This window comes from Petromyzon marinus, chromosome 2, assembly GCF_048934315.1.
Source record: "Petromyzon marinus isolate PM22_M1 ecotype Great Lakes invasive population chromosome 2, UKy_Petmar_22M1.pri1.0, whole genome shotgun sequence".
NCBI classification, from domain to species: domain Eukaryota; kingdom Metazoa; phylum Chordata; class Hyperoartia; order Petromyzontiformes; family Petromyzontidae; genus Petromyzon; species Petromyzon marinus.
Window position 1 is genome coordinate 5,816,819 of NC_133668.1, and position 23,442 is coordinate 5,840,260.

General features: G+C 47.8%; 1 protein-coding gene across 2 annotated transcripts in view; it reads right to left on the reverse strand.

The window, feature by feature from the left end:
- Positions 1–23,442, reverse strand: part of MYO1D (myosin ID) — a 147,041-nt gene that overhangs the window by 53,959 nt on the left and 69,640 nt on the right. For both annotated transcript variants that reach the window (XM_032966166.2, XM_076069222.1), the window contains 4 exons: positions 20,475–20,607; positions 8,545–8,625; positions 7,218–7,303; positions 4,615–4,822 (listed from right to left, as the gene is read on the reverse strand). In XM_032966166.2, the coding sequence (XP_032822057.1) occupies positions 4,615–4,822; positions 7,218–7,303; positions 8,545–8,625; positions 20,475–20,607 (508 nt within the window). The remainder of the gene's footprint in view (positions 1–4,614; positions 4,823–7,217; positions 7,304–8,544; positions 8,626–20,474; positions 20,608–23,442) is intronic.

A 23,442-nucleotide genomic window follows, 5' to 3' on the forward strand; every position in this document is an offset into this window, starting at 1 on the left:
AAAAGTAACAATTTAGACAAGACTCTCTTGAAATCACACTTAACATTGACAGAATAAATGTCTACATCTGATTGGGAACATGTAGACAACATGACAGCCTCTTCAGCAGCCTTAATGTCAGCTAAATGCAAAGATAACCTGATTTCCAAGTTCAATCTCCTTTCCAAGAAGAAGCCAGATCCACACATTAAAAAGTTAGACGGTGACAAGATTGTTATCAATAAGAGTAACAGTCCAATTTCCGACAGCCTAAAATCGGTTCTAGCTAAAGGGTTGAATTTCGCAGTCACCCCTAAACACATCCCAGTTGATGATATCGTTATCCAGGTCGACGTAGCCCTTAAGGGTTTGGGACACATTACTGCAGATGTGGCAAGATCAGAAATCGCTGCAATCCTCAAAAAACGATTAGCAACAACAGTAAGGATGGGTGCTTTGAGCTTTCTCTCTCTTAAAAAAGAGAGATGACATAGTCATCCTCTCAGCCGACAAGGGCAATGCCACTGTCTTCATGGACAAAACCACATACAATAACAAAATTCAGGACCTACTTAATGATGGCAGCTATACCAAAATCAATAGAGATCCCACCAACCGCCTGGTTACGAAAACCAACAATATCATCACTGATTCGACATCTTTAATCGAACAAACCAAGCGGTTTTCCTTAAAAAACCCTGCCGAAAGACCACCCAAATTGTACGGCTTACCTAAAATTAATGAAGAAGGAACACCACTTCGTCCTATCGTCTCCACCATTGACTCACCGACCTACAAGCTGGCCCGATTTATGTCTGAGACCTTACAACCATCCACTGGTAAGACCACCTCAGCTGTAGTTAACTCAGCTCACTTGGTATCGTTCATTAAGGACATCTCACTCTCCAGGTGATTTGCTCATTAGTTTCGATGTGGTCTCTTTGTTTACCAAAGTTCTTGTGCCTAAAACCATTGCAATCAAGATTTGGCCCAACAAGGACTGAATGCTGATGTACTGGCCCTGTGAGACACTGCCTCACCAACACTTACTTCACCTGGAATGGAACATTCTACAATGGGTTCTCCCTTATCTCCAGTTGTAGCCAATGTTTTCATGGAAAAATTTGAGACAGATGCCATCCAGGCATCCGCTCTACGTCCGTCCTTGTGGAAGAGGTACGTAGATGACACGTTCATCATCTGGCCACATGGCCTGCCAGCTCTGAACCAATTCCTCAACCACATCAATTCCATACACCCAGCCATCAAATTCACCATGGAGGTGGAAAAGGATGGCAAGTTACCATTCTTGGATGTTTTTATCAAAAAGAGACCAGATAGCTCAATAGAACAGTCTACAGGAAAGCCACCCATACGGATGCCTACCTAAAACCTGACTCCCACGACCATAGAGCTCAATGTATTTCCGACCATCACCACCTAGCCAGTGAGCCCTCAAGATGATTGGATATTCAGACTACACAATCCGTAAAGCTATCACCCCATCCGTTAGGAAAGAACCATCTGAGGACCCAATCAAGCCATCACCTTGCCATACATAGCAGGGGTCACCAAAACAATGTCCAAAATCATGAGCAAACACAAGATCCAGGTTCGATTTAACACAGTACATAAAATTCGTGATCTGATCCCCTCTGTGAAGGATGTAATCCCTGACTTGCAATACCCCGGCGTCTACAAACGAAGCTGTGTCTGCGGCAGTAGTTACATTGGGGAAACTAAGCGATATGTCTCGGACCGTGTTCGTGAACATAAGGCAGATCTGAAACACGGTAGGACTAATACCTCAGCCATGGCTGATCATTGTTTTAATACGTGGGCTCACACGAAATTGATTTCTCCAAGACGAAGATACTCTGAAAACCCCACTGGCAATCAACAAAGATTTGTTCATGAAGCCATCCAGATATATAGACACAGACACACTTTCAATGGAGAAGATGGATACAAACTGAGCAATCATTGAAAGGACGTTATTAAGCAGTTTGAGTCATAACTGGCTGTGATTTTTCCATCCTACCTTCCGATGTTAGTAGTTATTTTCGACTCTCTGGTTTTACAAATTTATCACTTTAACATCACTAGCCCCGCCTACTTTGTTTATGACCCTTGGGCTACACCCATTTCAAATCTTTAAAACATCCTGCCTCAGCAGCTCTCCCGCTATTTTTTTCTCCTGATGATGATTGCTCGTGTTGCGATCGAAACGTCGTGATATTTTTATTATTTTTTATTCACTTTCTTTTCGTTTTTAAATAAAAAATATATTTTCATTTGATTTTATTGTTATTATTTTTTCTATCTACGTGACTTTACCGAAAGACCCAAAGAATATGAATGAGAGCTTCCCATGAAGTACTCCCCTAAATGTTTTTTTGCAGAAAGGACGCCACAGGCTGGCTCCACAAACAAATGTACGGCGACTCGGGGTGCATTTTAAGAATAAAATAAGAATGGAAATTGCTTTGAGACCCCTTGTCAAAAACAAGACAAATTTACATCACACCGTGGCACCCACCGTATCAATCAGCTGAGACAATCTATTGCTGTAGACATATTTTTGGCTTGTACGGCTCGGTTTTGCAAAAGAAAATTGAGTTACAGTTTAAGGGCGCACATTTAGAGGCCACGAGCTGCAATAAATGATGGAAGTCAGTTTGTGGACATCAAACGTGACTTCTAACACAGCTGTGAGGAGCAGTAGCAGCAGTGATGAGCAGCACTGACATTACCGCTCACGCATCAACATGCACCGTTTGCGTGGCCAACCTGAAATTAATAACTTGCATCTTTTTCTCTGTGCGTTTTGCCCCAAAGCTGCCAACAGTGATGCATGCAAATGTGTGCATGCGTGTGTTTGAATGCGTGTGTGCATGTGAATGAACGCGCACGAGGACTTACAGGGTTGTACAAGAGTGTCACACAGGCGTACTCTTTGGTTCTTTCGGCAAAGTCACGTAGGTAGAAAAAACACCAGATCACGACGTTTCGATCGCAACACAAGCAATCGTCATCAGGTGTGAAACAAACACAGCAGGAGGACTGCTGACGTAGGAGAAAGAGCCGCTCTGATGTAGGAGAAAGAGCTGCTCTTTCTCCTACGCTGCTCTTTCTCCTACGTCACCGCACCTGATGACGGTTGCTTGTGTTGCGATCGAAAAGTCGTGATCTATTATTTTTTATACCTACGTGACCTTACCGAAAGAACCAAAGAATATGGGTTCAAGTCAAGATTGTTACACAGGCATATTGAAATGCATGTGCAGGCGAAATAACACGGCTCCGTCATGTCCGCATCTCTAGAGGAGTGGCTATGTGGAAGTCAGCTTATGTAGAATACCACTGAAGGAATGCATGCTTGTGCATTATTACAGTACTCTTAAGTACATCTCATGGTGGCGAGATGTTAACTATCTTGCCTGGTATACAGGAGGTCCAGGGTTTAATTGCGATCCTGACACCTGCTGTATATTTGAAGTTTGCATGTCTCTCTCCCCGTGGTCACGCAGCTTTTTCTCCGGGTCTTCCGGTTTTTCCCTCCACATTTAAAATAAACATCATGCGTTTAGAGTATTTGGCTGCAAGAAATGTCCACACAATAAGCCACTTCTTTGGGCTATCATTTCGGGCCTGGATGCTTCTGAAAAAGAGCTGTAACGCTCGGTGGGCCTTACCTGGTAAAATAAAAAATAGTTTAGTTATTATTATTTAAGTACTCTTGAGTACTATTATTATGATCACTACGCTTGTTTACCCAGAAAATCCTCACCGAGTCTTACGACTCGATGGCAAGAGGATCCTGCCAAGCATTCCCAGTAGGGGGCAATGGCTGCTGAGTAGAAACCAAATGAGTAATTTGCATATTCTTAGTTCTTTCGGTAAAGTCACGTTGATTGTTTTTTATTGTTATATATATATTTTATTATTTTGTTGTTTCCCTTCAACGTGACTTTACCGAAAGAACTAAGAATATGAATTACTGCAGTCACGAAAGCTTTAAATCAAAAAGAGTAATTTGCAGTTGATATTTTAAATTTTGGCAACTGTGGACCATGACGTCGGCACACAATGAATTGCCTACCCTTGCGAATGGCGCCGTGGAATCTGCCACGTTCCACCGTGAAGCCGACGGCGCGTACTGCTGTCACGGTTAATCCACTCGCCGCAGCATCAATCAGGGCAGCCGCTGGAGTCGAACCGTGAACGTCTGCAACAAGCAGCTAACGCGCTGGCGCAAGGCCGTGCGGTAGATGAATGTGGCACCGCATTTTAGTTTTGCGCCTGAAACGGACCAATTTTATACGTAGGTTTAAAAATGTCCTCACTAGTCGAATGGGTGTAGCGTCATGAAGGCCCTGAGTGTCAAAATACACGCGTCCAAATGATCTGCAGCAGCCTTTCTGATCCTAAATAACTTACGACACTCGGGTGTGCGTGCGTCCATACATGCGGCCTTGCGTGTGTACCTGCGTATTTGGTGCGATTGTGCAGGCCTACACTGGTGCGGCCTCGGCGTGCGTGCGGAAATTCTCGTGCGTGTGCGAATGCGCTTTCGGTGCGTGCGTGCCTGGCGCTCGCGAGCGAGGACGCGTGACCCCCCTGCGCGCGCGGTACCTTCTGCAGGAAGATGACGAGGCGCGGGATCATGGCGGTGCGCGCCTCCTCCAGCATGAAGAGCGACCGCGGCGTGCGGATGAAGATCTTGGTGCGCCCGTAGGCCACGTCCTTCTGCAAGCCGTGCTGCTCCACGATCTTCTCCGCCGCGTCGCGATCCGACGGCAGCATGTGGTTGGGCCAGGTGAAGGCGCACGTCATCTTGTACCTCCGAATCAGAATCAGGATGTTTGTTTATACTGGAGGAATCCGATGAGCTATACGGCTCTTTTTCACCGAATGGCCAGTCGGGGCGGGTAAGAACGTTACAACGACAAACAATACAAAAACACGATCGTACAAGAAAGGTATTAACTTATTTTGCAGAAGCAACCTGGCCACAAATGATAGCTCAACAGAGTGGCGTTATCAATTGATCCTTATGGCAGTACCCTGGGGTACCAGGTAATACAAAATGGCCCGAGACAATTAAGGACAATTGCGCTGAAACCCTGAACGCTCGCGTACGCACCGTAGTGCAGCTCGTCGAGATGAGTCGATTGCCGCCTCGCCGACCATCAACAGACTAAAGATGACCGCATCACGGAGATTATGCGAAAGCCGGGGTACTATGGTACCCTGTGGGAACCGCCACGAGGTTCATTTGGACATTCATCGCAGGCCCCGCCTCGTGGTAACTGTTCGCGCACCCTACACGTGGCATTCGCCCCACTATCACAGCGCGGGGACGTCTCGCGTTCCGCGGACGGTCTGTCGTGTGGCGGTCGTTTCACGGTCGGAGCCGACGGCGCTCGGCGGCTTTGCGCCTCCGATTAGCACGGTTGGCATGATACAGTGCGAAAGAAGTCCAACATACATTTAAAATTTCGATTTAAAGCTTTGTGACTTTACCGAAAGAACCAAAGAAGATACATTCAAAAATTTGCCGATTCTGGACCGTGAAGCCGGAACACACGTGACCTACTCTTTTAGAAACAGCGTCAGGGCTCCCCTACTCCTACTCCCCACTCACTCTATCCCGTTTATTTATTCCTCCCTCATCCTCCCTTGGCCACAAAGAAATGGTGCGGACACCACGCTGGCGGTCCCCACTGGAACGTGGCAGCGAGCCCAATCCCCATCCCTCCTCTAAACCCAGGAGCACAGAGTTGGGGACTTTATGTCCACGGAGTGTCTGTACCCCTACACCCCCACGTCCGGGTCCGTGCTCTGTATCAGGCTCTTATTGAAATATAACAACATGGGGAAAAATATGTATTTATTCATAAAAACTCGGCGCAGGATCTGTAACCTCCACTGTAAAGCAGAAGCCGCTTATGTCTTTGGTTAACACACATGCAAGTATAGTTTTCGAACCACGCATTTTATGTTTAATAACAATAAAACTAAAAACGTATACAGTTGGAGTTATTCTCTCAATATACAGCACTGCTGAACGAAGACCTCCCCACATCTGTGAATGTGACCGCTGACTCTCTGTCTCTCTTCGCCATCCCTCGCTTATCTCTCTTGCATCTCATAAATAATGATCATCATGATCTGCATTTATACAGATCATGATAAATATTCTGAGGTGCTTGCAGGCTAATTTGTATGTTTGAACTCTTCTTCCAAAAGTGCCTCTGTACAGGAATGTTTAGAGATGACTGGACGTCTGTGAAAAAGTTTTTCATAGCTCGTCGGATTCCTCCAGTCTAATTAAACATTCCGATTCTGAGATATTTCTAATCTTTATCTCTAGTCTACAGCTCTCTCATCTCACTAATCTCTTTATGTCTCGGTGAGCCATATCTCTCTCAGTGAGCCTTATCTCTCTCAGTGAGCCATATCTCTCTCGGTGAGCCATATCTCTCTCGGTGAGCCATATCTCTCTCGGTGAGCCATATCTCTCTCAGTGAGCCATATCTCTCTCAGTGAGCCATATCTCTCTCAGTGAGCCTTATCTCTCTCAGTGAGCCTTATCTCTCTCGGTGAGCCTTATCTCTCTCAGTGAGCCATATCTCTCTCGGTGAGCCTTATCTTTCTTGGTGAGCCATATATCTCTCAGTGAGCCTTATCTCTCTCAGTGAGCCTCATCTCTCTCAGTGAGCCATATCTCTCTCAGTGAGCCATATCCCTCTCAGTGAGCCTTATCTCTCTCAGCGAGCAATATCTCTCTCGCTGAGCCATATCTCTCTCGGTGAACCATATCCCTCTCAGTGAGCCATATCTCTCTCAGTGAGCCATATCTCTCTCGGTGAGCCATATCTCTCTCGGTGAGCCATATCTCTCTCGGTGAGCCATATCTCTCTCAGTGAGCCATATCTCTCTCAGTGAGCCTTATCTCTCTCGGTGAGCCTTATCTCTCTCAGTGAACCATATCTCTCTCGGTGAGCCTTATCCCTCTCAGCGAGCAATATCTCTCTCGGTGAGCCTTATCTCTCTCGGTGAGCCTTATCCCTCTCAGTGAGCCATATCTCTCTCGGTGAGCCTTATCTCTCTCGGTGAACCATATCTCTCTCAGTGAGCCATATCTCGGTGAGCCATATCTCTCGGTGAGCCAGCTGAAGAAGGTTTCCTTAATGAGCACACACTCTGAACCGCGCTCAAGCGCCAGGTCCCACCTCTGCACGAAGCGTGTGTAGAGCTGCCGGTTGGCGAAGCCGGCGCGCCTCACCCTCACGTTCTCCAGCAGGCCCAGGTAGCCCACCTGTGCGCGACGACGATGACGATGACAAGCAAAGGGAGTGGAGGGAGTGAGGGAGGGGAGTGAGGGAGGGGAGTGGAGGGAGGAAGTGGAGGGAGGAAGGGCGGGGAGTGAGGGAGGGGAGGGAGGAGAATGAGAAAGGGGAATGAGGGAGGGGAGGGAGGGAGGGGAATAGAGGGAGTGGAGGGAGGGAGGGAGTGGAGGGAGGGAGGGGAGTGAGGGAGGGGAATGAGAGAGGGGAGGGAGGGAGTGGAGGGAGGGAGGGGAATGAGAGAGGGGAGGGAGGGAGTGGAGGGAGGGAGGGGAATGAGGGAGGGGAGGGAGGGGAGTGAGGGAGGGGAATGAGGGAGGGGAGGGAGGGAGGGAGGGAAGTGGAGGGAGGGAGGAAGTGAGAGAGGGGAACGAGGGAGGGGAGTGGAGGGAGGGGAGTGAGGGAGGGGAATGAGAGAGGGGAGGGAGGGAGGGAGGGAGTGGAGGGAGGGGAATGAGGGAGGGGAGGGGAGTGGAGGGAGGGAGTGGAGGGAGGAGAATGAGAGAGGGGAATGAGGGAGGGGAGGGAGTGGAGGAAGGGAGGGGAATGGGGGAGGGGAGTGGAGGGAGGGAGGGAGTGGAGGGAGGGAGGGAGTGGAGGGAGAGAGTGGAGGGAGGGAGGGGAATGAGAGAGGGGAATGAGGGAGGGGAGGGAGTGGAAGGAGGGAGGGGAGGGGAGTGGATGGAGGGAGTGGAGGGAGGGGAGTGAGGGAGGGGAGTGAGGGAGTGGAGGGAGGGGAGTGCAGAGAGTGGAGGGAAGGAGGGGAATGAGTGAGGGAGGGGAGTGGTGCTCTTTATCCAAAATTCCACGCTGCTGGGACAAGGGCCCTCTGGTACATGGGTTAGCACAGAGTGACTGCCGGTGGTGATGCCTGTGCCCCACGACTAGTGCTGCCTTTCTGTGTGGAGGCTGTGCATGTACCTTCAGGGGTTTCTTCCAACAGCTAAACAAACACACACATGCAATTTAACTGGTATTGGCCAAATATCCCAATGCTGAAAGATTACCTGAAGTACCAAAGTTGGGATTACACATATAGCAACATCCCCTGCTGCGCAATACCTGGAAAGACCTCTACTAAATAATAGTTTTGAGACTCAGCGAGTCTTTCCTAGGTAAACAAGCATAGTAATATGGATCACGAATAATCATGAATAATAATGAGCAACGTTCGCGCAGTCGGATGCATCGCTGCTCCCGGTGCCGACCTCACCTGGTGCAAGCACCGCTCCTGGTTGAACTGAACCGGGGACTTGATTTCATTGGGCTTCACGCAGCGCACGTAGTATGGCTCCTAAATGCACGCAAGGGAATTGGGCGAGAGGCAGCAAAATAAAAGAAAAATCTAAAATTTTAATCGTCGGCGATGCCGACGAACGCCACCGATGCAATTTTCTTTCGCGAATTCGTACCGACGTGGCCGTAACACCGTTGACGGCAATTGTAAATGTAAATGAGAATCGTGGTGGAATGCTTCTGGAGGCACGTGGACTAAATTGTAGGATTGGTGGGTGGATGGGGTAGATGGATGAATGAGTGGGTGGATGGATGGTTGGATGGATGGTTGAGTGGCCAGATGGATGGATTGGTGGGTGGGTCAGTGGATAAATGAATTAATAGATAGGTGGATGGATGGATGGATGAACAAATGGACGGATGAAGATATGGGTGGATGAGTGGGTCAGTAGGGAAGTAGGTGGGTCAGTGTGTTGGTGTACGAGTGGATAGATGGGGTAGTGGATGGGAGGATAGATGATGGAAAACGTGAGCGAAAGGGAAGGAGTCAGAGAAGGAGGCATTGCAGGGTGACACAGGCAGCGAGGCAGCTGGGTGTGTGAGTAATGGGATGGATGAGGGAATGTTTGCCAGGGTTTAAACCTAATTATCTCCGATGATTGGTTTATCCAGCTCACGGACAATATTCGACAACTGGATTCCGGAGCTGTGCTTGGGGGCCTAATGAGTTTATGGATTTCTCAAGTGGAGCGATCGGCAAAATCATTATGGAATTCCATCAGTGAGGCATTTTAAAACGAAAAGCACGATGCTTGACGGACACCGCTGTGGGCAAAAATATATAAAATAAAATAAAACCCTTCGTATCCTCTAGCACAGAAAGGGGCACACGCAAACGAGATCATTCGGGGAAAGGTCGAAAAATCTTCATGGGCGACTTGCGAGTTAAGCAGCGCTCCCGTATTGCTCTGCCTCACGAGCAAGACAAACGTTTCAGCCGAGTGAGCTCCATTTCACGGCCCGCCACACGTCGGGAAATTAACTCCCCTCCCCCCCCCCAACCTCCCCTCCCTGCCGCCATCAGGCCACCCCCAAGTGCCGTTAAATTATGCATCCTGACCGCGCCGCCGCTCGAAGATCACGACGGCAGGCAACACAGATGCCTGCATCCAGCTGGTTACGGGACGGCGGCACGGCAGCGCACAAAACCCCGCGGCTGCCCCGGCGAGGCTGCACGGCGCAGGCAATTCCTGCGTTTGCGCGCACGCGAGCGCGGCTTGACGCTCGGCTGCTTGCATTTGGGATACCAAACAAAATCATTCTCGGCAAACGGGGTCACCGCGAACCTTTTAAATTGCCGAACGGCAAAATACGAAACGAGTTTACCGGTTAAGCCATGTGGTTTGTCAAGCCACGCGACGAGCCGCCTGTCGTCATCTTCGCTGGACGGTCAATAAAATAAGCAACACTTTGTTGAAACGCAGCTGGCATTGGTTGTAAGATGGGATTGCTTTACCCTGCCATGGGAATGTGGAATTTCAATCTCTGAGTCACAGTCGCCAATGGAGATGAGTGCTGCCCCATTGCTCAATTGAAGAGGGAGACATTTTGACTCACAAACTTGTTTTGAGACAAATGACCCTAAATTAATGCAATAAGCATCACATTCTTCTGTTGTCCAACACTTTTAACTTATTATTGGTGATTTGCTTCCCTTGCTGCAACGCCAAAGTGACACTGAACACATTTGGTAGCTAAACCGAGAGTGGGGGGAAATCAGGGCTGCGTGTAATTTATCTCGGTCAATTTTATCGAAAAGTTTAATTCCACATAATATCGGGCCCTTACCCGGGTCATCAATGACGTGAGTGGTCACCAGCGAAAGCCCTCACTTGACCTCGCTTGGGCATTGCGATGGCAGGTAAGTGGACAATATTGCTCACGTGGGTAATATTCCTTATAGGTGCACAGATTGGCATTGCATTGTTACGTTCCTAGAAGAAAGTACTTGGGTGTGAAATGAAATATATTTTGAATGGAGGGATAAACAAAATCCTGTGTGCCTCATGCAGCATCACTTATTCCACCACAATCTGCGTAGGGCAACGGCCGATGGCTAAAGTAACATCTACACAATAGTTAATTTATTTAACTTGTTTATCGATCGAGGAGAGCCACGCCTAGTAGTCGTGCGACTCTTTCGAACCACGTTGGGTTTTAATTTTAAGATGCGCTCAGCCACTTAACGACGACGAGTGTATATTACACACACGTGCGGCGAAGAGGAAACCCGGAGCACCCGGAGAAAACCCATGCCACGCGCGAGGGGGCAACGCTCTATCCCCGTTCAGATGGCGATTAACCAACTTGCTGCACTGCCTTCTGTAAGCAACGTGACCGAGGCGGCGGCGTGGGGGGGGTGGCGAGGGAGACGCCGCGGTGAAATACGCCGGCAGCGGCGTTTCATCGCACCGGAAGCTTTTTCAAATCAAAGTTTACGCACTACGCCCGCAGCAGCTCCCCCCCCTGCCCCCACCTCCGCCGTTCCTGCCAAACGCTTCGCTAAATAATAAATCTGAGCAGCGGATGTCTCTGTCCCCGCTGCCCCGCTAGCTCAGAACCGATGACCGCAGCAACTTCCTGCTGCATCCTCGGGGGTCAATTCGGCGTGTGATAAGCCACTTCGTCGAGATATCCTTTGCGATAGCCAGGTCCCTTCTGAAGCTAATAGCTCTTTTTCAGAAGAACTGGAAATTAGAAAAAAAAATAGTTTCCTTTTATTTGTATATATTTTTAAGTGATTATTTTTTTTTACCTCTCCTATACTTTGCACTCCTCTGGTGCGTTTTTGTTTAATTTGTTTGTTCTTGTCACGTTCTGACCTGCCCCGACTGGGCATCTGTGAACAAGAGCTGTAAAGTTAATTGTATTTCTCCAGCATGAATAAAGATTCTGATTCCGATTCTGAGCAGGAGCGACGTCAATTGAATACATTAACGAACTACTCCAAATATACAACCACATTCAACATCCCTCGGCATGCGATACAGGCATGGACTCGATTCGTGGTGGCCGATGTGTTTACCACGACGTTAAAGAATTGATTATTGGTACACAAATTGGGACCTAAATTGCCCGCGGTGAAGGGTGGGAGGGGGCGTGGTGGTGATGCCAGTTTCAGGCGCTCGCCATTCTTCAAGACTGGACACAGATAGAGAGAGAGAGCCCACACAGAAAACCTAGACTAATAGTAGAGTTGTTCTACTGCAGCCTTTATTCACGATGATGACGATCTATTATATTTATCAATCCGTTTGTACACTAGTACACAGCCAGGCTGGAGAATACAGTCGTGTCACAGGTGTCTTTAAATTCGAATTAAACAGCTGCTGCTGCCGAACCCAAACAGAAGCAGACGGCACAGCCTCAAGCATGAGAGGCATTTTATTTTTAAAACGTAATTTGTTTGTATTTCCCCCCCCACCCCCCGTATTTTATCCTGATCATGCCCTCGGCGTGACGCCATGAGACGAGGAATGTATTATTCCGATCTCTCACAGAGCAGTGAACACTTTGCGTTAGAGGACGGCCCATGGAAGCGGACACCACAGAGCCACCTCCGAGGTCCCGACTGGAAATCCGTGAAAGAGAGCTTTAGAGCTCATCGGATTCCTCCAGCACGAATATTATGATTCTGACTCCACATAGCAGATGGCAGTAATTTTCCCGCCCATACTGCCACTTACAGTAATGTCCCATCACATGACATTCAAATGGAAACGTTATATTTTCAGAAATGGAATTTAGCCAAATTAAGTGCAGAGTCATATTAAAATGTTGACGAGCTTTTTTTTATTCTCCTTGTGAAGTCATCGTTGACCGGGCTGTGACCATCAACTACACTTGAGAACCCGGCTTAATCAACAGCAGCTGCTCGGATTCCAACCTGGAATCTCAGTGAGTGGCAGCTCAGCACCCTGACCTCCTCTGCCCTCTGACCTCTGAGGCCAACCGGCCGTCTCCGACGTTCAAGGGGTTTTTAAGAACCCACGTGGGGATAGATCCCCTGATATAGATGGCGCAGGCTGTGTGCACCACAGGGCCCTTGCGTAGAAACACGTTGGGGAATAAAGCCGTTAGTGTCAGAGACAGATCCTTCTGCTTCTGTTGCCTCTCAGCAGCAGGTTTTTACATATATATAGATGACGACCTTGACTTGAAGCTTTCGTGACTGCAGGAATTCATATCTATGGGTCTTTCGGGAAAGTCACGTAGGTAGAAAAATAAAATAAATCATACATAATATATCACGATAGGTTCAAATACAATAACAAAACAAAAAACTACGACGTTTTGATCGCAACACAAGCAATCATCATCAGGAGAAAAAATAGCGGGAAAGCTGCTGAGGCAGGATGTTTTAAAGATTTGAAATAGGTGTAGCCCAAGGGTCATAAACAAAGTAGGCGGGGCTAGTGATGTTAAAGTGATAAATTTGCATGTCAATGTAAGGTCGGAGAGCTACCTCCACGACGACCAAGCTGCGGAGGTGGCCATTGTATTGTGAGAGATTAGCATGTCAATGTAAGATCGCAGAGCCACCGCCACATCGAAGACACGAGTGACGGTGGCTGTGTGAGTGTGAGACATTTAACCTGTTAATGTAATGACATTTAACCTGTTAATGTAAAACCAGAGAGTCGAAAATAACTACTAACATCGGCAGGTAGGATGGAAACATCAGAGCCAGTTATGACTTAAACTGGTTAATAACGTCCTAATGATTTCTCAGTTTGTACCCATCTTCTCGGTTGAAATTGTCTGTGTATATATATATGGATGGCTTCATGAACAAATCTTTGTTGATAGCCAATGGGCTTGCAAAGTACCTTCGTCTTAGATAAATCTATTTCGTGTGAGCACACCGCATTAAAACAATGATCAGCCACGGCCGAAGTATTGGTCTTACTGTGTTTCTGATCAGCCTTATGTTCACAAACACGGTCCGAGACATGTCGCTTAGTTTCCCCAATTTAACTACTGCCGCAGACACAGCTTTGTTTGTAGACGCCGGGGTATTGCATGTCAGGGATTACATCCTTCACAGATGGGATCAGATCACGAATTGTATGTACTGTGTTAAATCGAACCTGGATCTTGTGTTTGCTCATGATTTTGAAAATCTTTTAGTGACCTCTGCTATGTATGGCAAGGTTGATTGGGCCCTCAGATGGTTCTTTCCCAGCGGTTGGGGTGATAGCTTTGCGGATTGTGTGGTCTGAATATCCATTCATCTTGAGAGCTTGGTGTACGTGTTGACCCTTGGGCTACACCCACTTCGTTTATGACCCTTGGGCTACACCCATTTCAAACCTTTAAAACAGCCTGCATCAGCAGCTTTCCCGCTCTTTTTTCTCCTGATGACGATTGCTTGTGTTGCGATCGAAACGTCGTAGTTTTTTGTTATTTTATTTGAACCTATCTATGTGACTTTACTGAGAGACCCAAGAATATATAGATGAAGAACGAGGATCTTTTGATGCCATCTGGAGTCACTAGGTTTGCACTAAAAATGTAAACGTACAGCCCTATAAGTACTTGCTCACTCCACCGCTCGTAGCAGGGGCAGCCTATAATGTATCTGTATAATGCAAGTATAATGTAATTCTATAAATGGATCAGCCTGGTCATGGGCTCCACCAACCTTAAACTGACCTGCGACTCACTCACAATGGAGGGCCTTGCCTCTCTCGACCGCCCCGGAATCGGTTAGTGATGGGTTCATGCCCTCATTAGACTGCCCGGGGCATCGGTAGCGACGGGCCCCGGGCCCCCTGGAACTGCCCCGGGTCTCGTTGGCCTGGTTTCTTGGTCGCCCATGTGCTTGGCCTCACCATGGTGTCTCTCTTTCTTTCACTCCTCACCACCACCCGTCCCCGCCGCGGCCCCCTCCCGCGTCCCCCGTCCCCGTCCCCATGTCACCTGCGTCTACCTTCGCGCTATCCCTCCCTTGTGTAAAAGCACCTTGACATGCAGATGCATTCTTATTCTAAGATCATAACTGCCACCTTGTTGGCTGGGGGATAGAGTGGGTGGAAGTGTGAGTGGGAAGGTGAGATGTGGAAAATTACATTGAGACTTGGAGGACTGTGAACAATGATAATGGCTCTCTCCGCTCTGTGTTCTCGGATTGTACCAGCGTGTTGTCTGGCGTGACAACTGTTTCACTCAAAACCAAATTAACTATTTTTTATTTTACCAGGTAAGGGAGCACTGAGCTATACAGCTCTTTTCCAGAAGCGACCTGCCCACAAATGATAGCTCAACGAAGTGGCTTATCACCGTGTGGAAATTTATCGCAGCACAATGCTCTAAACGCACGTTTCTAAATTCAGAGGGAAAAACCGGAGGACCCAGGGAAAAATCCACGTGACCACAGGGAGAGAGAACACGCTAACTCCAAATATACAAGCGTCAGGGTCAGGATCGAACCCAGAATCTCCTGCATACCAGGCGAGGTAGTTATCATCTCGCCACCATGACGAGAATCACATTATTGATGCTTCTGCTGTTGTTGTTGTTGACTAACATAATCAGTTGCAATAAAATTCACTCTTTTCATAATTAAAAATTTTCTGATGCAAGAATATTTTATACTCATAAACCATACCCTCTTGGCGAACTTGCATGTCCTTACATAGGATACGGCTTAAATTAGATGCTATATGAAATTGAAATTGTATTTTCAGGCCAAGCGGTGTCGTCGTGGTGACGGCAGAGAGCTCCAGCTAAACCTGAGCACTGAATAATCATTGGTGACCTCACGAGAATAAGACCCAGATAAAATCCTTACTCATAAAAACGAGAGTAATTAACCGTGCACTTCCTGCTTTACCCAGTTTTAAATGGGACATTATTGGGTCATTTTTGTTCCCGATTACCATTCTATTTTTATGAAATTAAATTTACAACAGAACGTTAAGGGGCAATATAATTAGCCTTTTCTCTCCTTTCACGAGGCTGCATTAGCTCACCGTGTGCAATTAATTAACAGCGTGCGACGGGAGCGTTAATGTGATTTAATTGGGTGGAACATTTTTTTGCTACTGCCGTTTTAATTTTTTGCTTTTGGCTTTGGGAGGCGCAGCGAGGCTGCATTCAGGGCAGAGGCCGAGAACCCCCGAGGCCTCAAACTCCTCTGCGGCTGCTGCTGTCGCGTTGCCCTGAAACGAAGGTCAAGAGGTCATCGCGGCTCACGAGGATAACACCACGGCACCTCACCTCACCGTCGTCTCTTTTTCCGTCGTCCACATCTCACAACTGCTGCGGAGTCAACACTCCGGGCTTGCAAGATCTGCCCTCATGCGCTATCACCACCACATTGCTTCAGGTCTTCCTTTCTGTCGCTAAACCTCTGGGGTGGCCACTCCCAATGCCCCGTCTCAGTGATCCGCCCCTCCTCCACCCGGCACATGTGGCCCATCCTTCATAACCTCCTTATCCTGATTGCCTCTCCGAATGACATCTACTTTCCTGCCCAGATTGTATTCAGGCCATTCCAAGTTCCTCTTTTATCCAGATATGCATCCTCCACAACCTAAACTAAAACACAATCTATGTTTTATTTTACCAGGTAAGGCCCACTGAGCTACATAGTTCTTATTCAGAAGCGACCTGGCCACAAATGATAGCTAGACTAAGTGGCTTATCATGCGGACATTTATAGCAGATAAATATTATAAACGTACGCCGATTCTAAATATTGGAGGTAAAAACCGGAGGACCTGGAGAAAAATCCACGTGACCACGGGGAGAGATAACATGCAAACTCCAAAAAAACAAGCGTCAGGATCAGGATCAGGATCGAACCCACAACCTCCTATATACCAGGTGAGGTAGTTAACATCTCACCACCGCTGGGAGCTCCCAAACCCAAAAACACGTTGGAGCTACACGGCACAACCGTAAAAACCTACACAGGAACAGACTACCAACTCCGTCCTACCCCCCACCCATGAGACCTCCGCCCATTTTAAAATGGTTCAGAGCATACACCCCCGATACTGACCACGGAGCCTCAAAAAACAATCACACAATCATCCCAACTGCTGCTCCCCACAAATCGTCTGCGCATCCTGGAGCTGATAAGTGAGCTGAGCGATTGGAATCGTGGCCACGATTGGCTTTAAATTGCAACCGTGCGAGCTACCCAAGCTGGATTATCCTCTCCGAGTTTATGGGAAGTGAAACTGTGCGATTTCGATTTGTTAAAATGTTTCTAATCCAGCTTTGTAAAGCGACACACTTCTAACGTGGTGACGGATCAAACACCGCCAACTCTCCAACACTGGCCTTAGATTAAGCCCCAAAGGCTTAGCGAGCATTACTGCCACTTGCAGGGATTCTTTTTGTCAAATTTGCGGATTTTTCTAACACGTCGGGGACATTTATCAAGAAGATGGGGCTCTCAGAGTGAAGAGATATGATGACTGATTGCTAGGATGATCTTACTCGCTGCCATCAAGGCGGGCAGATAACCTTTCTGAAAACAAAAGGAAGAGATACCGGCAGTAATTGCATCAAATAAGACATTATTTTAAACAGAAAATCTCGCAGGATTAACTTGCAAAGATATGACATGGACATGAATTTAATCGTCTGAAAAGTTGCTTTCAACGGCTGTTCATTATAAATGTGAACCGACCAAAAAATTCACATAGCATCGATCTAGCATGCTCGGAGTAAACATCTCCCGGTACCCACGGTAACTCTCATAAGGGTGGCGCATATGAAGGTCCGTGTTGTTGCTATGCCGTAGGTGATAATGTATGTGGCAGAATGAGAAAGCTCCTTTAAATCCTCCCAGTGCAGCCTCACATCCACTCTGGCAGCTTACGGTAAAAATCACTCCGCGCACAGTCACTACACGGTCATTGAAACGACGACCACTAAAAACCGCGAACCGTTTTCCAACAGCGTCGAGTGCCGGCGCTATCGAGGGCGATAGTCCCACTGGGATACCGTGGTGGTGATACCTCGCCTGGTACGCAGGAGGTCGTGGGTTCGATCCCGACCCTGATGCCTGCTGTATATTTGGAGTTTGCGTGTCTCTCTCCCCGTGGGCGCGTGGATTTTTTCTCCGGGTCCTACCGGGTTTTCTCTCCACATTTAAAATCAACACGCGTTTAGAGCATTTGGCTGCTATGAATGTCCACGTGATAAGCCACTTCGTTGGGCTATCATTTGTGGTAGCTAGGTCGCTTCTAAAAAAGAGCTATACAGCTCAGTTGGCCTTACCTGGTAAAATAAAAAAGGAGTAAATAGTAGCTGTCCTCCACACCCACCAGACATCTTAAGAAAAGATTGGGGTATTGTAACTGTGAGCTATCCAGTTACACTGCTGGGTGGACCACACCAGGGGATCAAATTGGATGGAGGACCTCTAGATCGTCCAAATGCGCTGCTGACCCATTACGTCACCACTGAGACGGCTCCCTTTGTTTCTCAGGTAAAAATCTGAACGCGCCATGTCCATTGCCCTATCGACGTTTTCCACAGGTGCTGCAAAACCAGTTACAACCGGATTTTAAACGTTTTACTTTAACACGCAGTTGCAAGCAACGCAAACAAAACGGATGCAATCACTGCGATGGTCACCAGCCAATGCAACGAGCAAAACCTCCTGTGCAACATGTACGCCTGGTCCACCGCTATTACGCGCCGCGTTATCTCCAATGAATGCTAATACATCCCGGGAGTGGTAACGCACACAGCAGCAACCCAGAGCTTATGAGACAAGGGTTGGTGGATCATGCGGATTTGCGAACCCTGCTTGGCATCGAGGTGGATGGAATATTAAGTGAATATATAAACTTACATACCTCATCCCTTTTACATTTTTATTTTTAGTGATTTGCCTTCCTTTCCCATACTTTGCAGTCCGATAGTTTTTTTTAAAATATATTTTGCTTGTCATTGTAACTCTTTGACCCGTCCCTAGTGGACATCTGTGAGAAAGAGCATCGTAGCTCATCGGATTTCTCCGGGATAAATAAAGATGCCGACTAGAATATGGCAGTGCAGCAAATTGGCTTGTGAGGCCCACTCTAAGCGGGATTCACGAACCCATCATCTGCCCTGCTGCCACACCCTTTGAGCATTATCCCCTCACATTTATGGATTTTCCCCGAGTCGCCCTGGGTTTCTTCCCACAAACAAAACGCTCGTTAGCGGAACCGGGCCAGCCGTCCCAGTGGCAGGACGCTGCTGATGAAGAGTCTTGGGACTCGTCAGGGCTTTCCCAGGAAAACGTAAATGTCACCGTAAATAATGAGCCGCGTATGTCGCCAAAAAAATCAGCAGCACGCGAGACGCGGTGACGTCACCGCTCGCGTGCAGCAGATATAATAATTGCAATAATGATTACTTCTTCATTTGTTTTGTTGCTGGATAATCTCCATTCTCTAATGGGCACTCGCTGTACACATATACCGCACAGACATACGTGCAGAGAGCCACATTAAGGCACCTTTATAATTCTTAGAGCTCAGTCAGAATATTTATTGACATCGTCTAGTCACGTGATACCAATATTTATTCAGACTGTGGGAGGAATCCAATGAGCTATGGAAGCTATTTTTCAGATGCCCCAGTATGGGCACGGGGTCAACAAGAGCAGTGCCCAAAGCTCACAGGGCCATGGCTAAGGCACTGTTGGCATTCTTCGGCATTTAGTGTTAATGACTGAGACTCAGAAGTCCCGAGGCACAGTGGAGAACAACCTGGGGCAATTCTCCAACATCTCCAACGAGCACAATAATCACCGATCGCTCAGAAGAAATGACCATTTTCAATTTACTCCGCAAACAATTAGCGGCATTGACCTGCATCAGAAGATCACGGGGCAGCTGTGGCAAGGCCATAGCCATGGAGTCAATATTGGGGGGGATCAAATCTTCCAGGAGGTCTGGGGTCCCCCCCCCAGAAAAAAAAGATAAATTTGAAACTCATTGCTTGCTTAAATTCCTGGCCAAAATATAAAAAAATTCACTAACACATGGGATGGACTTTTTTACAATGACTAATAGTGTATTGTATTACATTGCTCTGGTTTTTTTTCATTTTTACCTTTTCTTGTTTCATGGTATGTAATGGCAGAGATTAGGGATTCATAAAGTTTCAACCATAACCACAATCATATAAACAGAAATCTATGCATTGTTATATGAAAACAAGTCCAGATATTGTGGCCAAGGTTAAGCAAATTATTATTTTTATTTACAAAGCATCACAATTATTATTTAAAAAAATATTTTCATACCAATATATTGGGGGGGACATTTTGAGCATTTTTGATTATTGGGGGGGGGATATGTCCCCCCCCCAATATATTATAATTACGGCCTTGGACTGTGGTTGCCAATCTCAAACTATAGAGAGTGGCACTGCCCGCTTCGATCACTCACTGGCAGCAATTCAGATGTTCGCCAGGCGACTCCTGAAGCCTGGTGAACATCTGTCCACTGGCTCATTCGCCAAACTCGACATGAACGTACAAACGTGTCCGACCAACTCCCCACCGTAGGAAAACGAGGAGAAAGACGAGTGTGCAGGGCGACACAGCAGCAACAAAACCCCCTGGCTCTGGGCTCGGCAACAAACGTAACAAAAAGAGCCATTTTTTTCGAATTCGGTAACAAAAAAAACCCTCTATATTTTAAGAGCCGCAATGCACTCTGTGGTGAATACGAGACGGTGGTGGTCCTTCATAAATAACGCGACCAAGCAGTCCTTAATGAGCCGCATGCAACTTCGGAGCCGTAGGTTGCCGACCTCCGACCTAGCTGCTCTAGGAGCCACTGAGGCGAGCCGGGCCCGGATGACGTTTGTCAGCCACGCAGTGCCCACCTTGCTGGCGAGCTTCTCCACCAGGGCGATCATGGAGTTCTTGAAGAGAGTGGCTGCGGTCAGCGGGCGCTTGGTCACCTCCGTGATGCTGAGCTTCCCCTCGGGCCACATCTCCTTCAGCACGTGGTTGGTGCTGCAGCAACACAGCAGATCACCCACGCTGGTCACTCACGCCGCTCACCCACGCCGCTCACCCACGCAGGTCACCCACGCAGGTCACCCACGCAGGTCACCCACGCCGCTCACCCACACAGGTCACCCACACAGGTCACCCACACAGGTCACCCACACAGGTCACCCACACCAGTCACCCACACAGGTCACCCACGCAGGTCACCCACACAGGTCACCCACGCAGGTCACCCACGCAGGTCACCCACACAGGTGACCCACGCCGCTCACCCACGCAGGTCACCCATGCAGGTCACCCACGCAGGTCACCCACGCGAACACCAAACACGCCACGTGGTCCCGTACACATTACGTGTAGTGTAGATAAGCAGACAGTACGGCTCCATATATGTGTAAAATAATAAGAGTATTTTTAACGTAACACATAAGCCCCACGGCCTTCTGGGAGTGCATCATTTCAACACTGCTGATTGATTTACTTGGATTGAACCAATTACTGCTGGAATTACATACTCCGAGAAGGGCCGATGGGTTGTGTGGAATAACACTTTTATTTTCACGTGGAGAGACAGATTCATAAAAGGGACATTTTTCTACTTATGTTCTCCCAATGCAGCAAATGATTAAATTACATATAGCGCTGTCAGATTACTGCCTTAATGCCTCCACGCACTCCGCTGATCATGGCACTTGACCATGGATTACTGAGAACGTCAATTCGGGTTTTCGGAAAAGGGGTCCTAAGAGCAGTGCAGGGATGTTAGCCATGGCCTCGGGTCGCCGGGTTCACAACGCCGTACGCAAACCACCGCAACCACCGCTCAACCCATGATACGGACAACTGGTCATCAAATCGTATCTGAGTTGGTAGATTCAGGAGGGTTGGTGAATCACGCATGTATATCTGAAACTTCTAAACCCACTGGGCTGCAAGGTGGCCAGGAGATCATTCTACAAAAATGGTTTATTGAATCCATCTGTGCGGAGATTTGAGGGTTACTCCTCTTCGTATGTGTGTGTGTGTGGGGGGGGGGGGTAATCTATGGGTACTCCGTGTTTCTCAAATGTGCCAAACACTCGTTAATGGGACGTTTTAAACTGCAAAATGCAGGAGGCTGCAGAAAATTAGCTTTTAGGCTACCTGAGGCTTTCCTGGTTAAATCCAGGGCATTCTTTTAAGATTACACAAATGTGCAGTGCCATGCGTACCATGAGATGGGGAACAAAACCCACTTTAAGCTTCTACGCATTGTCGAGAAAAATATGGAGCAACTCAATCAAAACAATGTGAGCAAATCATAATCATGGCTATATTTATAGCGCCACCACAATTCATGGCAGGAGGTAATTTGCATTCAAGTTTAACCATTGCTTTATCCAATTACGAGCCCTGCCAATGCTCGCCCTATAAATATGCGCAAACACCAGCCACCGTCTCTCACAATGCACGGACGGCTCGCCTCCCTTCCCTCGCTCCCACACGTCGCCGTTCCCGACAAACTCTTTCTCTCCTTCTCCTTTCAATCTGTAGCTCGATTATTACGTAGCCGGTGCTCTTGTTTTTTTTTTCCAAAACAACGCTGAGCTTCCTAACACCGCGTGGGGTTTTTTTCGCGGTTGAGCTGCACAGCTCTCCGACGTGTTTCCGCGTCATGCTGCTCGACTCTTCCGCACGACGTCCGACGTTTCACTCCATGCACGCGGAGAGAAACCTCAGGTTATCGTGCTGAAAAACAACACGACAACACATCAGAGAATGAGCTTCCTGAATTTGACAATGTCAATTTGTGTTTTTGCTCTGAATACGATGTATCGTATACCCCGAGGTCCCGCTCCACCCTCACCACGGGGCAACGCGGTGGCGAGATGTTATCCCCTCGCCTGGTATACAGGAAGTCGTGGGTTCGATCCCAAACCCGACACCTGTATATTGGATCGCGTGGATTTTTCTCCGGGTCCTCAGAAACATGTGTTTAGAGTATTTGGCTGCTAGAAATTTCGACATGATAAGCCACTTCGTTGAGCTATCATTTGTGGCCATATAGCTTCTGGAAAAGAGCTCGATAACTTAGTTTAGCTTGTGCCACGGCTGTGGCCTCATTTCCTGGGCAGCTGAGCTGCGCTGTTTTGTCAATGACTCTGTCTTTTCTGTAACAGGACACTATTAAAAGACGGACAACACAAAAAAACACTTGGTTTTATTCATCCGCTAAAGTGATATTTTAAATGAGATTATACAAATGCATATTAGAGACATGAACGTTGACTGTTTACGAAAGCGAGTGGGGCCCGGGCAGGACGTGGATGTGTCGCTGCTAATAATGATGGCCCGGTGGACGGGAATGACGATGGAACGGCAGCCAAAGGAGGGAAAGCACCCGAGAGGAGATGGAGCAATGAGGTCAACTTAAGCGCCGCAGAGAGATGGATTGTGGCAGAACGGGACTGACGGTGTGTTCGTTCAGGAGTAGGGAGATCAGAGCTGGCAATGATACATTCATAATACATCGTGTGTGTATACGTGTGAGCAAGTCTTTATATAAGGGTTGCTTATGCCCTGGCTATATATGTGTAGTGTCGAGTAGAATCACTCAGTCGGACACGTTGTTCCAAGTCACCTGCTTACACTTTATTACTCTCTCTTGCACCAGTTATATAGGCACTGCTATGTCTGTCTATATGGTCACTTTGTTAACCAACTTCCCCTATCTACTTTACACCTCGCTGACCTGCCTGCGGCAGCTCTTCCTCTCAGCAGCTCCGCACTCATAGCTCCGCACACAGATAGCAGCTCACACAGAGCTTGCACACAGCAGCTCTCACACAGAGCTTGCAC